The sequence below is a fragment of the Oculina patagonica genome, chromosome 1 (genome assembly GCF_052425735.1).
Source record: "Oculina patagonica isolate OP01 chromosome 1, crgOcupat, whole genome shotgun sequence".
Taxonomy (NCBI): Eukaryota; Metazoa; Cnidaria; class Anthozoa; order Scleractinia; family Oculinidae; genus Oculina; species Oculina patagonica.
In genome coordinates, this window is record NC_135758.1 from 25,119,851 (window position 1) to 25,136,209 (window position 16,359).

At 37.4% G+C, this 16,359-nt stretch overlaps 3 protein-coding genes and 1 long non-coding RNA gene across 5 annotated transcripts in view; 2 read left to right on the forward strand and 2 right to left on the reverse strand.

Moving 5' to 3' along the window:
- LOC144644245 (uncharacterized) overlaps window positions 1–16,359 on the forward strand; it is a 97,089-nt gene that overhangs the window by 74,089 nt on the left and 6,641 nt on the right. The window lies entirely within an intron of this gene.
- Window positions 1–16,359, reverse strand: part of LOC144642876 (glycosaminoglycan xylosylkinase-like) — a 77,585-nt gene that overhangs the window by 8,448 nt on the left and 52,778 nt on the right. The window lies entirely within an intron of this gene.
- LOC144643360 (mediator of RNA polymerase II transcription subunit 27-like) lies at window positions 213–11,313 on the forward strand. The gene is made up of 9 exons (XM_078502572.1): window positions 213–412; window positions 1,321–1,468; window positions 2,627–2,733; window positions 5,655–5,745; window positions 6,246–6,350; window positions 6,887–6,925; window positions 7,427–7,504; window positions 8,072–9,618; window positions 11,150–11,313. The coding sequence occupies exons 1-8, from the start codon at window positions 213–215 to the stop codon at window positions 8,219–8,221; spliced, it is 918 nt and encodes a 305-aa protein (XP_078358698.1). The 3' UTR covers window positions 8,222–9,618; window positions 11,150–11,313.
- The window catches only part of LOC144642781 (TNF receptor-associated factor 2-like), an 88,026-nt gene continuing 86,796 nt past the window's right edge, over window positions 15,130–16,359 (reverse strand). The window contains exon 9 of the mRNA XM_078501864.1: window positions 15,130–16,359. The gene's annotated coding sequence lies outside the window, so the exon portion shown is untranslated.

Consider the following 16,359-nt stretch of genomic DNA (forward strand, 5'->3'; position numbering starts at 1 on the left):
TTATTTATGGTTACGAAATAATTTAAATTTAACAGACGCTCTGAAATTATTGAGTAATTTTATTTCCTTTATAAATTTTAACATACGAGACCAGTGTTCAATTTATCACCCCATGAGACCCTAGAGAGGCATACTTTGCCAATCGAACAGCGGTTAGTCGCATAAAGATTTGATATTGGGCGATTAGGACTGGCACTGGTGTATAACAAAACATGGCGGACAAAGTGAAGAGTATAGATGAATGTATTTCAACTGCAAATAGTCTGAGAGCGACTGTGAACAAAGTTTTTCAAGATCTTGCAACTGATCCCGGTGTAAATAAGGAAACTGGAGATTCTTCTGAGTCTTCCAAAGGAGCAAGTATAACTCTTACACTAAAGAAAAATCTTACAAATGTCCACAAGGCCTTGAGGTAAGCGTTAAATATTTATCTCGAGCAATCTTTCAGACTTTAAGCTTAAGTTAAAAAAAATAGATAAAAAAAAAAAAAATAAATAAAATAACTGTACACTGTTCGGTGTCTTTTTAGACATCACATATATATTTATAATTATTGTTTAGAAAAATGCTTTATATTACAGACTCCAAGAATTATAATTTTTAAATGTTTCAGTCAAATCCAAGAGCGCCCATACCCCCCACCATGGGCAAACCCCAGGCATTTGAGTTTTTTGAAAAAAATAAAATTCCCACTATGTTGGAAGACATACGCACATTTTGTTGTCAGTAGTCAAATGCTTGAGTGGAAACACTTTTTGTGTTTAATTCCCAACTATATGGAGCTAACCTCATTATCGAATGGGTATGTGCACTGGGGTAGAAAGGAAGGGGGGGGGGGGTGGTGGAACAAAAAAAGGTTTTAAGACAACAAACAAAAAATCTGAAACAAAAATTTATTTGAAAGCCAAGGTTTTATCAAAATGATTTTGGAATTTCTTTGTCAGTCTAGAACAAGGCTCATTACTAGACTGTTTTTGTATGTTTTGTTGCTCAAGAAAATAAACATCCTCCTCCTACAGAACGGTTTTGGTTTCAACCAACCCCACCCATACTGCTGGCCTCTGGAAATTCCAGTTAGCTTCGTACTTTCCTTTAAAAAAATTGACCTTGTAGTTGTGTGAAGACCAAATCCTTTAAGGCCAGCAGCTTCCTAATGGTGTGGTGAATCAAGGGGGGAGGGGGGGGATGGGGGTGAGGTGAAGGTGGGACTGGTTTGGTCCTAGATGTGAATGTGGAAGCTCAAATCTCCCTTTGTCTTTATTTATATTCATTGAAATTTAATGGGACTCACATTTATCGATTTTCCCTGATCTGATATAGTGAGTTGGATAAAGCAAATGATGGGATCTCTTCAACAGACAGCCGGTCTCTTTCTTTGGGAAATACAGGACTATTAAGCTTGGATCCGGTTGAAGACAAAACTGCTCTCTATGACAAACTACTAGAGACATATGACTGGCATGAAAAGGTAATAACTTAACAGTGTTTACATGTTTACATCATGATACAAACATGAGAGAGGAATCCTCTGCAGCAAGTTCTTTGTAACTCACTCTCATGCCTGCATCAGGCTTTCTAAACAAGCATAAAATGATTTGAATGTATGGAACTATATGAAAGGCTACTAAAATCTTATAATACACATTAACCGTGATAACAGTTCTCCGCATTCTAAAGTACTTTCTATTAAAAACAATGGTAAACTGGAGAAAATTTAATAGAAGGAAATATCCCCTCCCCCTGCTGTGCTGATCCACACATGTACATGCTACTCTCATTGAGTCCTATCTACAATGGACAGTTAATTCTGCTCTAGGGTAGCTGTAGGGTAGCTGTATTTATAATGTAATCTTACTTAACAACCAAAAAGTGTAAACAAAATCAGTGATCAAGAGTGGGTTAACCTTTGCCACAAACTGAATTTCTTTAATTATGGCTGTACTGTAAGTCTGTATAAACCCATATTGCCTTGTAGAAGGGTTTATATATGGTATACTGTACATGTATAATTTACTTGATAAAGCACCAACCCCATTTTAGCCTCATTTCCAATTAAGCACTGCATATGAAGCGAAAAATAAGCGCTGCATTCATTCACAATTATGCGGTGCTTAATTCTACTGGGTTACTTTATATTTTTTGGGGTTCAAAGTGGCTATAATTCATAAGTCTCTCTCTCATGTTATCGTATATAAACATTATGATTTTTTTGAAAGAGTACCGCCCTCAAATATGCACCACCCCCAAGTAAGTGCTACAATTGAAACACTAAAAATTTAAAAAGTGTGGTGGTGCTTGAATCGAGTAAATACGGCAGCACATTTTACAGTTCTGTGCTTAGTGTTCAGGCCTTTGAGCAGAAGCTAGGCTAAAGTTGACTCTGTTGGTATACAAACCTTGCTTCAGTTCAACTGAGAATTAATTATAGTGTTATCATACTAACAAGTTGCTAATCTTTATCATCATAAGGTCACTCCAAACCTCGTTTTCATACAGAGGATTGGTTGCATCTCACAGGATTGTAAAATAGTCTGTTGCGTACATGTACAGTTGAACATTTACCAATATTTATGGCTTGATATTTGTAATAAAAAATGTAATTTTTTCTTTGTAATATAACTGGCAGCTGACTTCAGAGGCTCAACAGGCTTTATCGTGTTTGAAAAGACATCATCCCTCTGCTGTACAAAGCTCAGATTACTCAGCAAAGAAGGCAAAGACAAACTTGAGAGGGTAGATATTGAATAACCTGTTTGTACTTCAGAGGCTGGTACATGTAAATTATTAGAAGTAATTTAAGCAAGCAGTCCTTTCATACCTGTAGCCTCTTCAACTTTCTTAGAAGATTGAGAGAGAAGTTTGAGACCAGAGAATCACAATAGCAAAGGATGGTCGTAAGCAAGGCAAACTCATGGGCATGATATGTGCTGCCATTGAGTTGCAATTCTAGGGTCTCACACTTCCTTCATTATTAAAGGTGTCGCAATGAACTAGAGCTCTACATGTAGGCTGTAAACAGTGTACATATCATTTTTTTCACTTCACACAATAAAATGTCAGTTGAGTAAAAAACAGTGAAGTTTCATTTTGTTCACTCGTGAAGCTATTTACTTGATATGTTGAATAGAGCGTTAGCTAGCGTTGACGTTTCGATTTAAGATTTGAGTAGTTTCATATGCTGTACAAATGAATGTCATTTGTCATGCAAGTTTGCAAGAATCGATTTCAATCTCTGTGAAAGCAGTGAACGCGATGGTAGTTTGTTTGGACTAACTGTGTGGCGGAATTTGATTCTCGGAAAAAGTAAAACTTTATAGCCAGCTGTTTCAGTGTTTTTTCGCAATTGTAACAATGCAGAAAACAGAACACATTCCAAACAGGAACATCGGTAACGTTTTCATTACTAACTAGCAAGTGAAACTGTTCTTTAAACTTCTTCCATTTTCGACGTGCTAAAGAGCAAGCCGGATCGAAATCCGCCAATCACAGCCCACTAGCATGACCTTCTAAACTTGTGAGTCATTTGCATGTAACCAACAACGGTGGTCGGGCATTTTCTCGGAAAAATCGAAGCTTCTCTGCCGTACAAATGAGCGACCAATTTTAAACTGTTTTAAAAGCAAAGTTGAGGTGCTCGAGAGAGCCAACCGGCGGCTAAGTGTGAAAGTTTCAAATACGCCATACACTCCTCATCATCCAAGACCAACAACTCGACGAGCTTGTGAAGGAATTTGTTTCGAAAAGAAATAAATTCAGATAAAAATAAATAAATGAACAAGTATGTTAGTGTTGAAAACATCACCGGTTTTCCTGTTCGGAATTTGTCCTGTGTCTTGCATTGTTTTTACAATTGCAAGAAAAACGGAAACAGCCAGCAATAAGTTTTATTTTTTACCGAGAATAAAATTCTAACAAACGTCCGTCGGGTTCACTTCTTTCACAAATCGATTCTTGAAAACTTGCATGACGAATGACATTCATTTGTACAGCATGTGAAACTACTCAAATTTTAAATCGAAACATCAACGCTAGCTAACGCTCTATTCAACATATAAAGTAAATAGCTTCTCGAGTGAACAAAATGAAACTTCACTGTTTTTTACTCAACTGACATTTTATTGTGTGAAGTGAAAAAAATAAATGTTGTCATCGTCGCTTTCTCTGGTACGTTATGCACTTTAGAATGTCTTCCTTTGCTGGCCTTACGTGCATTTATTTTCCAAATGGTACTACCAAAACTCCGGTTGATGCCGTAGAGGAATTTGTTCTAAATTGTCACGAGCGAACTCCGTCGCGCACTTTTACGTCTGGAGACATATGGCATGGCCGTTGCTTTCCCTGTTTTGACACAGTTTCGAACTCCTCTTTCATTAATGTCGCTGATATTTACTTTCCAACTTGTGCTGTCACAACTACTCAAGCTCAAAAGGGATGCAATCGAAGTTAATTGAAAATCCAGCGCCATACAGACAAAATTTAGCATTGATGTGTTTTCGTGGCGAACGAAGAAGTTGAAATTTCTTTGTTCTGTACTCGACATTTCATTGGCTGAAGTGGAAAAATGCTGAAATTTATTGTTTCCGTTCTGCTTTGTGATTGGTTAACTTTGTCTGGGTGACCCCGGTTACAGTAGCCGCACTGTAATTCGGTGCGCTGTTCTAGCTGAAAACTTGGACACAAAATCGGATTATCTGCAGTTAAACCTCAAAGAGCTTGTAACATCACAGTAAACGGTAACCTCTCAGTAAAAGGACAATCACGATGTAATTTCATCATCCCTTAATATCCTTGATAATTTTTAGAGCAATCGATGCTCAAAATGTAGCGAACTAAAGCATTACAAGATAGCACCTCGTCAAGAAATTTGGCTGATGAATATTATTAATGAGCAAGGGTCCTGCGCGACCTTAAAGGGGCTATGTCAAGGTATTTTAGGTAATTTTATTTATTTAAACTTCAAATTGGCAGAGCAAAAGTCTTTTATTGGCAAAATCACGGCCACATAACAAACAAGGATGATTTTCGAGCATTGTAAATGACACTTTCATACAAATCGAGATAAACTTGAAAAAAGTCGGGCCGACGTTTTTCAAGTAAATCCGAACACAATCTGTTTCAATCTTCGCGAATTTTGCCCATCCATGCCCCTTCTTGGCCTTTCTGTGTTTCTTTTGAGTTTTTCTACAGTTCTAAGCCGTTATTGTGATATTTCAGTTAATTCTAATGGTCAGTGCCGAAATTGCCTAAAATTGCGTGACATAGCCCCTTTAATGCATTAATTTTGCATACATGTACCAGAGGCAAAGCTGGTCCAGGCCAGCCTCCCATCTTTGTTGCTTGCCACACAATCTTTCCTCAGTCTGCCAAAAGAATGTGCACGACAAGCCAAAAGAGTGAGAGAGAGCAATCTTGACAGAAGAGGCTGGTGCAGGCATAATAGAAGAAAAAAAAAATTCAGGAGGATTGTTTTCTTCTCATGCAAGCACCCTCTGGAACTTGAACCCTATATTTTCTCCTGTATTAGCTGCTATGTTGATTAGCTATAAATTACTTCTTCACTAATAGTCAATAAAATTGATATAAAATTCATGTAATAGGCGTACAAGTTCTTGAGTGTAACAGTGTAATCAAGTCTTGTTTATTGCTTGTTTTAGGGAAATACAGAAGGCCCTGCAGGAGTGCAAGGTTTTGTATCCTCGCTTAGAGTTGTCATCATCTACTGCATATGGTGCTCAAGTCCTTAAGGTAGTGTTTTTTTCTGGTGTTCAATTAATAATTATTATTATAAGCTGCACGTATGTCACAATAAAGCTACAAGGACGTTTAGTTTAAGATTTAAGAATTTTAAATACTGTCTCAGTACTGACGCTCAAGAAAGGTTGAGATGTATCTAATATAGCCTGAATTTCAGACGTCCCTCTCTGTTCGCCTGCTTTGATTATGATTAAAAAAGCAAGAACGTGGATACGTTAAAAGTCAACTAGAAAATTATTTACAAGCGCATTTTAACAATATTATCTTGCTTCAGTAGTGTACAATCACTGCCACACTAACCTTGGCTTTATAACATCTATTTAACTTTTTCGTAATAGTAACATAATAGTGACTGAGGAATAAACATCCCAATACCACAGCAAACATGAAGCCTTTTAGTATGCTTTTTTAAAGATTTGCTAAAACTGATAACATTGTTCCCTCATCTGATAAGAACATTACTAACAAAAGATTTTAAAATTCCTTACCAGGTGCTTGTACCAAAGACGCTCAAGGCTACAATAGTGCTGCGCATGACAGAAATCGACCAGGTTATCGTAAGAGGAATACAGGAGAGCTCTCTTCTGGAAAAGGAGGTGAATAGTCGTCCTGACTGATCATGAGTACAGTGCAACACAGTGAAGTCTTGAAGACGCCGAAACGTTGCTTATTCTTGTCGCATTTTTGTATTGAAATCTCGAATGAAACACAAAACTTGTGAAAAACAAGTGAAAAGGCAAAAACTATTATTTTTCCGATTAGACAAAAATACAAAAATAGATAAAAAGCAAAATGTTTCACTAAGTATTGTTTCACTTATTAGCCTCAAACCTCTTTTCACTTACCATGAGTAAGAGTAATAGTAAGAAACTTTATTTAACCAGGGTAGCCCATTCAGCAACGAGGCTGGTATCCATGGGGGTCCTGGGACACTAAAAGTATATACAACAATATGCAGACTGTAAAATATGGCAACGGAAATTGACGTCATTTGGTTCGGACTCTGTTTACTGATAAAAAGCTTTTGTGGCTACAGTAAATGCCAAGGACGGGAAGGTCTAAACTATTCTGAGCCATCTTTAAGTTTCGTCGCTAATTTTGCTCTTATTTTGATTTTGGTTCTTTTTTGTAGGAATCACAGTCTCCCTCGTGTCATGCTGTATTTAGAAAGGTAATTGCTTACTCGTGTCCTTTGTCTATTACAACAGCAGACAGAAAGGACATGTAAAAAAATAAACACGGAGGGAGTCTTGGTGCATGTTCGTCCCGGAACTGAAGATATTCGTTAAGCTTTTTTTAATGAGTGTAAGGGCTTCATGGCTGGCTGAAGCTCTTGGCGTATGAACAGAGGTCCGTGCAAAATAGCATATGGCCTTTGCTGAGCTTGCATTATTTTGCGTACGGGCTCACATAACCCGTCCGGCCCTTCTACGTCAACTCGCGGTCAGCGGGGCTGTACGTTGGCATAATAATAGCGGTTTCACTTGCTTAGTCTGCAAAACCGATGCATGTTTGAGCGAGTGGGATACCCCACCCCTCGAGAACGAGAGACTTAATGACATTATCATAACATGGTTTGAGTGTTGTCACGCTACACTCGGTAAGAACGTTTCGTGATGATTCAAGAATCGGCTATAAACATAACGCTTTGTTTGTAACTATTACCTCACAGATAACAGATTATGCCACGTCTGTGGTATTGCATTACTACTCTCCAACTGATCCCACAGCTCAAGTACGAGGCTTCTTGGTAAGTTGAATACATAATTATTCATATTTCTTGTTATCCAAATGTGAGGGTCGTACTGGAAGAATATGGGCCCTAAACCTTGACAGGACGGATCACGCGCAAGGAGTTTCGTACAGAAAAGTCCGAAGGCCGATATTCTCCTAGTTAGACAATCCCGAGCAAGCTTGGTAAAAACAATATTGGCTACACGACTTAATTGAAAAGAAAAAAAAAAAAAGAATGGAAGTGCTGTGGTTCAGTTTAACTCTTGAAGTTCGACATTTTCTTTGTTTTCTATTCATTATCAAATACTACGTACCATACACCAGAACGAACGAGAATAACAATTTGTACCAAGGGTAAAACTCTAACTTTTCTTATTACTAAAGAAGTTATTGGACCGTCAATAGTGTATTCTGATAACGTTGAAAGCCGTTTTGTGGCTGGTTTGGTTGTAAGAGTCACTCAATTCGACCGTTTTACCTCTGATACTTATACTTAACCCCCCTCACATTTGCGTCGAACTACAATATTTGTCTCATCTTTAGTACAAGAAGAAAACATTGCCGTTGTTGCTTTGTCTTTCAGAGATGGTTGAACAGTTTTCAAGCACTTTTCTCCATTAAGTGTGTAGGCTGCGGCCATCACTTAAAGGAGGAAACAGACAATGTACTACTGCCGCCTTGCTGGCGAACATACGAGGATCTGTCACCCTACCACTACCAGTGCAGGCCCTAGTTACTGTGCCGTTTGTGACAGTGGATTGTTGGTTTAGGGGCGTTGTACAAAGAGAAAAAGAAAAGAAACTTGCGACAAATTTTGTTAAAAATGGATGACGCAAGGATAGCGCAAAGTTTACGCGTCGCTGGCACAAGATTGGTGGAAGATTGACGTACGTGTAGTTGTAAAAGCGCTCGCTTCTCCCATGCGTGGCCTTAGCCTGCGTGGCCAGCGTTCAAAGGGGAAGAAGAAGGGGAGTTCGGGCGTGCCGGCCACGCAGGCTAGTGTGGCCTGGGTTTTATTGCGACATGTTACCATCTGTGGTTTGAGTTCGTTGTTGGTTCTCTTCTTGCTCCAATGGTTTTTTCTTGCGACTTTACTGAAATCGTGCCCCGTTAAAAACATCTGATATTTTTAAAGTTCAATTACATCTGAACAATAGAGGACCCGCATGAAGACGAGTTTAACACCGCTATGTGGCTTTCCTCTGTAATAAAAACAAATAGTTTACATGTATTTATTTTTCAATTGCGTTTCAAGTCAAACTCTGAGAGTTGACTGAGCCCCTAGTGAGGGTGGCTAAACATTGGTAGCCTTGCAGTGGTATGTACAGCTTTGCCATGCGCAGGCTTATGTGGTTTGTACTTTTAATAAATTGGAGGTTTATTATTCGAAAACTCTTTGGCACCTTTTCCGAATGTGTAAGCGAAGATGCCCAAGATGATTCATACATTATTCTTGTACTTAGTATTAGTATGAGTTCGATGTATGCGGTGTATGCTGTACTAATCTGAAACACTAGAAATGAACCAAGAATATTGCAAGCTGAACTCCAAACTGTTGCGCGCCTGATCAGTTGGCTGTTAACATTAGCGTGGCTGCAGGGAGGTTAACTCTGGAATGCTTGTTTTAATTTTAGTGGTCATAATGATTACTTGGGATAATTAACTCGGCAATCCCTTACAATAAACACTGGCCTCCCTTTATTTACTTATCAAATGGTATTAAACTTGCTAAAAATAAACAACATCAATAATAACATTGCAGCAACCTTGCATTAAAGTCATGACACATCTCTGAAATGAACGAGTATAAAATACACGGACTACACTGAAAACTTTTTGGTCTATCGATTTATAACCAATTGCTGATTGATAACCGGAGATAATTTTTGACTTATCTTGTTCATCGATTTTTATCGATTACTCATTGATGTCACTTATGTTCAATGTTTCTATTTCGGCGACTTCACTAACGGGGTTAACATATTAGTCTTCAGTCATTCGTTAACATGAGAATTTTTTTATTGCAACAAACACACGCAAAATTTAAAATGTGGCTTCTTGGGATACTTACAATAGTTACTTATGATGACTGTGATACGGTTACTCACACTATTTACAATGTGATTTCTAGTTTTTAGTGCAGAATGCACTATTGTGATGGTTTGGTGGGTTGGCGTTTGCTAAACCCCTAAACCACTAAACCACTAAACCACTAAACCACTAAGCCACTAAACCGCTAACGCGGTGTAAACTTTTAATCACCAATTAATTAATTAATATCAATTAATTAATTATTTCTGTAAAGGGGGGAGGGGATGGAGAGCACCTGACCGTGTGCCCTTGGTAAATCGGGGAGTCCATTACGATACTTACAATTGAAGAACTCAAGGTATATATTTGTTTCAGAAAGCACTATGCTCTCCTTGTGGTACAATTCTTTCTGGAAAAAATACTTTGTGCTAAACGCATGCGCAGATCAGTCTTCATCACGAACATTGCGTTTTTCTTCTGCAGAAGGATTCGTGTAGACTCCGTGGCCCCAAGTTAAAACCACAAATTAATTGAATTAGACAGTAAGGCGTCATAGCAGATCATGTGAAATATTTCTTGATATGGCAATGCTGTTTTCTTAGAAAAGGTGATCTAGCATCTCATAATTAATTGATAACCTGATAACATCTGTGTTATAATCAATGTCGCCTTCTTTGCAGAAAATAAATCACGTTACCATAAACATCATGTTACATCCGTTTTTGACAAAAACAAAAGTATGTTACATGTTTTTGACAAAAACAAAAGTATCTCGTTTGCTGTTTCAATAACAAACTGAAATTCAAGCTATCGAAAATTAAAATAACAGTGACGTGTTTAGAAATTTTGTATTAAAGCCTAACGTGGTGTGCTTTTCAATGCGGTTGAATTCCTGTAGAATCCGTGGCGTTAATTTAATTAGACTTAAAAGGCATCACAGCGATCTGCGAGAAAAACAACAATATCATGTTACATCCGTCACTTCCTTTCCTTTTATTTGTTCTCCATCGGTTGAACTAACCTCCGTTTTATTTTGTAAAACCTCTGCCGCTTTAGTGTTTGAACATGCTTTCGTGACGGTTCCGACATTTCTTGAAAGAAATCTTCACACTACGTGCTTCTCGGCTTCATGCTTGAGTGAGCGTGTGACGTGTTCACAGCGCTTTCGTAAATCGTAATTAGGTATGCAAAAACTTGCACCGGGATTTTCGGCGTGAACACCTGATAACCAGGAAACAAATATCCTAGCTGTACTGCGTTTTAAAAACCCTTCCGAAAAAGATGTTTTTTGATTAGATTTGTTCTTTAGTTTTGAGAATCGTCTTTCGTGCAGTTTAAACCGTAACTTAATTAAATTAAACAAATGTCATCGATGTCGCCGTAAAACAAACAAAAAACAAGAGTTTCATGTTACGGCATTTTCAAGGAAAACAAAAGTATTTTGTTACAAACGAACGAAAGTGTCGTGTTACGTTTGCAAAGATTAACGTAAGGAACACCTAGGAAAGAATACAAGTAGCCTGTGAACAGTTTTTCCGAAAGTAAAGTAAAGCAAATAAACACGAACATATATAAAACATCATACTTTCAATTGTTCCATATTGCATTCTGCACTTACCAAATCATCGAGATTTTTTTTTCTTTGTTACTGTTAATTACATAACTTGATTTACAATATCATGCAAAACTTACTTACTAATTACATTACATTATACGTGCATTTGTAACACTTGGGGGATAAAGTGACTGCATTATATTACTACTTTTTATAAAAGCTATTTGATCCTGAGAAATAATGTGGACAATACAAAACAACAAACAGTTCGAAAAAAAACTGTTTTATTCCACTCGAACACTGAGAGAGACGTTCAGTGAAGTGCACATCGTCAATAAAAGCATTCTCGTTCCTAAAGGCCGCGATTCTTTTGATGAGCACAAATAACGACTTGCCTGGCTGGTTCTAATTTAAAAGTCCGCTGCGTAGGGACTTGCACTCACCTCTGATTAGGTGGCAATAGAAAATGAGTTTTGTGCTCTTGTTCAAAAATTGGAACCGGCGGTGATGACCAAAAGAGTCGCGGCCTCTGCAGACGCCGAGAATGTGAAAAGTGAATTATTAAAAAATTGAGTATGTATGCTACACACAAAGACTATAATAGGTTTGTATTACGCATACAAATGCATGTATGCGTCATACATAACATTTGCTACAACGATCAAAATCATAGTACACGTGCACTACAGAAATGTGTATAATACATTTACATTGTATAAGGTAAAACAGAGAAAAAAGGAACAAGAAGGCCAACAAGTTTGAGAAAAACAGTGACCACTATATGCTAATTACTAATGAAATAGATGATTAAGCATGGCGTTTGGTTGGCGCTCAGGTTCAGTCTAGCTTTCAAGACTTTTTACTGATAAGATGTTATTATAATCGAAGATTAACAAGTGAAATTTGAAGCGTTAAGATAATTACCAAAAACAATCGGTAATCCATGTCTGCTTTCGCAGCGGATGTTTCTTAAAATTTAAATTTATTTTTATCTATTTCTTTTTTTGTGAGCCGACTTTTGTGTTATCCGTTGCAGCCTTCAGCTTTAGTGGATAACACAAACCTCGGCCTGAAACTTATTTCACTATTAACTCGTAGCCTCCTTCCTCGGGGGCAGGGGATGGTCCTCATTGACATTTTGGATGGGGCGTGCCACTGGGTCTTTGTAACTTCTATTCTACAGTAGATATCAAAATCCAACGGTAATGAAATTTTTTTGGCTGTTTTTTTTTTTTTTTTTTCATTACGTTGATTCTTTTTACTTAAAACAGCAGGATTTGGATTGTGGTCGTCCTATATTATCCCAGGCTCGTTATACCGAACTCAAGTTAAGTTACAATAATGATGAGAATTTCCATTTATGTAAGTTCATTTCTAAGTGTCAATTCCTCCTAGTATTGACTTTTTCTTTCTTTTTTATTATTATTCCCTTTTTTTTGTTTTTGTCATTTGCAAAAAGATAGAAAGAAAACCACTTACTGATACTATAGTATTACTTAGTTTAATAGTATAATTATACTACTAACGGTAATAATACAATAAAATAATAACATTTTTAGAAAAGGTTTTCTGTGATGTCCAGAATAATTAAAGCCTGTTAACACTCGCCACGATCTGAATTATTCTGAAAATCACGAAAAACCGATCCAAAATCTGTACATTGGTACACAGGAAATAAAAGCTAAATATTTTATGTTAAAAAAATTCTGCGTACTTATATGATTAAAACATTCACTTGGACGTATTTCCCATTCTCTTAATATTATTAAATAATATTAAGAAAATAATAATATAATAATATAATATTATAATATAAAAAAATCACATGCAAAAATAATTTTTGCATGTGATTTTTTTTTATCCAGGGCGTGAAATGAGCTACCTGCCTAACGCAAGATACATTTCTGAAGTAGTTACTCATATTGTTAAAAATGTGCAACTTCCTTATGTTTTAAATTAAAATATATATTTATGTACAGAAATCTAAAAAATAATAAGCTAAAAATTTTATATAAAAATAATTAATGTTAACAGTAGCTATACTTAGTGAACAGTTTCATTGAAACTACACGATTCGCACTTTAGTGAAATAAGGAAACTCATTTATAATTAACGAACCAATTAATTAATCAATTAATTGTTAGTTTGTTACTCTGACGCATCCCCAGTCATCTCTTACAAAACGAACTCATACTCTTAAGTCAGCGAGAATGAGTACCAGGGTGAGACTATGGTGAATTTCTTTCTACGGGACTCGACTGAGCCTGCAGTTTTGGTCCCTAAGTTGCTCAGCAACTGTGCGCGCCATGATGACTTTACTACTCGCGACAGCGTTTTTCTGCGCTTTTCTCTGTTTGGAATATACAAAGCGGAAACACTACGAGTGCTTCGACAAAGATTTTTTTTCAATAACTGAAAGAATTCTCGCGCGCTAATTGGTTAATTGCCCCCGCAGGGTTTTGGCCCAGAGGCCAAAACCCGAGGAGGCACCCTAGGAGTCCCCGGGTGTATACATACAAGGACAAAGAATATCTCTTGAAAAAGTAAGAAATGTGTTTGTAATGGGCAAAGCGTTCTCGATTTGACGAAACTAGGCGCGCACGGTCGTGACGGGTAATATTTTAGCAAGCGCGCACGGTGGTGTCGGGTACTTGCAACCACGAGGTCGCGTTTCGTCACCTTCGAGCTTTGCCATCATTTAGAAGCATTTCGTTTTCCGATTTTGGCTTACGCGTGTTCACAGATATGTTCGAGCAGTTTCTCTGCTTTGGTTGTGTTAAGTGATATTTGAAGCAGTTGTTTATAGTAATATCATAGTAATACGTCGACAGATTTCGAGCAATTAGTTTCGTGTTCTTGGCTACGTGTGTTCCAAGAGCTGGTTCGAGTGCTTTCGGAGGTTTGCTGTATCGTTTACATCTTTCAACGAGCAATAAACAAAAGCATGAACTTTGTCATGTAATACAAGGTAATTCGTTTCGCTAACAAACTGTCAGATTATTTGATCCAAAGAGTGGGTTGAATAAGGTTAAAAATTGTTTTCTCGAATCTTTGAATGTGCCATATTTTGTTACTCGTGGAATTTTTGGGCTTTTTGGCCTGGAAATTATTGAAAGTTATTTTGAATGTTATAAGCCCGGGAATATAAAGCTTGCGTGTTGTCACCACGAATAATGTGTTATGTGTTATTTCCTCTAGGAGTTAGTTCCGCGCGCTAGGTGATATATTCGACTTGAACCTGTGAATATTTTTAGGACGCAACGGAGTGTCACACAACAAGAAATTCTGCAGCAAACAATGTCGGTCGTGACGTACATTGCACAGTAAAATAACCGGCACGCATACATGCATGCACAGGCGATGACGCTTTACAATGATCCCAGAAATTGCATTTTTCTTATTCATTTTAATTTTTATTTGCCTTGACTACAAAACGAACCTCCAATACATTACAAACCTACAGTATGATAAGATAAATACATTAAATCATTATGAACTTCGTCATATAGCAACAGAAAGGCCCAGGATTGATTTCCACACCTAGTCGATACTGAAGATTGTGTGATATTTCCGTATTGAAATGGTCTGAAATGTAATGAAGTCAACACCGCTTACTAGAATCACTTACATGCATTTATGCAACTTATCAAACAAAACATTTTAGATCAGCTAAATCAGCAATAGGGTAGAAGTTCTTTCTGAACTCTGGCTTCTCGTACAAATAGAAATACGGATACCGTCACTGTGTTATTTTTAATGGCTTGAGATAAATACCCGAATAAATATTATCAAAAGCAGTAAAAGGAATGCACGTAAAGGCAAACAATGATTTTAGATAGCTCACCTTTGCAATATAATCAAGATACTGCTGCCATCGGTCTCCCTTTTGGAAAGGTTTCAAAAGTTATGACACTAACCGGCCTTCGCTCGTCAAATTCAACATCAGTCATCTTAGTCTGCCATCACGTATGCCGACTTCGAATACACGTACAACGGTAAAAAAGTACTTTAAGCGAGCTCGCAATTATCCAGTACATCATTAACTGTACGTTAGAAATCAAACGCGTTTTGCCGATGGATGCTCTTAAAGTTGATTCATACTCATTGACAATCAAAGATGGCGTACCGAAACTGAGTAAACAACAAAGTGCCTAGTTCCCAGTGCTACTCGGTTGGAGTAATCTCCCACTCCTCACACGTCCGTCCACCGGGCCATAACATATAGGCGTCACCGCCTAAAAAGAAGTCTAATTGTGTAGTCCATCGGCATCAATAATTAAAAGCGACAAAAAGACTCCACTAAACTTAGAATGATGTAAAACAAATTATAAAAAGGCGGGGGCAGCTTTATAGTGAGAACTATTACTAGTTTATAGTGTTATAAGACTACAGACGGATGGAATTTAAAAAGCTGCCAGTCAGCGAAAGTTTTTTTTAAACCTTTCAGCACTTATTTAGCGCTGCATTCTTAAAAAAGGCGACAATCATACCACAAATCTAGAAGTATTCATTGAGGGAATCATCTTAAATTTAAGGCTTAAACCTGAAGAAACCATTGCAACCTTAGAGCGAAAAGATGAGATCTTTATTCAGGCTTCGGACCTAAAAATCGACGGTGAGCGGGAAATTTGTGCTGTCGATGAAATAAAGAATCTGAACTGCGTTTTGGCGGATAGTTTTGTGAACAGTTTCACTGGATTAAAGGTTAGTTGAGCAATTTTAAATTGTATTTCTGGCTGCATTCGTACTAAACGTTTAATTTACGAGCCTGTGATTTCCTGTATTTAATACAGCGATTAAATCCGGATTATGCGGCGGTGTGGCGATCGCATCTTCCATATTTTGACTATTAATTACATTTCTTTCCTTCGTTTCAAAATCAGTTTTGGCTTTTTGCAAGAAACAAATTGACGTCAGGTTTTTAAATCTCGTCATAACATTGACACAATTTATCATCAATAACAGGACAGACGCATAACAAACTGACGTTAATTTGTTAAGTTCAAACGGCAATTGGTCCATTGCAGGTAACGGTAACATGGCACAAAATACTAATATGGTACAAAACTCCGCCATGCTGGAGGCCAAGTTCCGCTCCGGGACATACAAAACAAAGCAAAGTCAAGTATGACTGGTTGAAGTCGCTTTGTTTTGGATTTCCTGTCGCATTGGTTGCCCTCCAGCAAGGTGTTATTTTTTACCATGTAATGGTTAGCTGCAAATGGTCTATTGTTCCTCCGTTGGTCTCACTTACACTGTAACTCACCGTAGATTATCTGACGGCT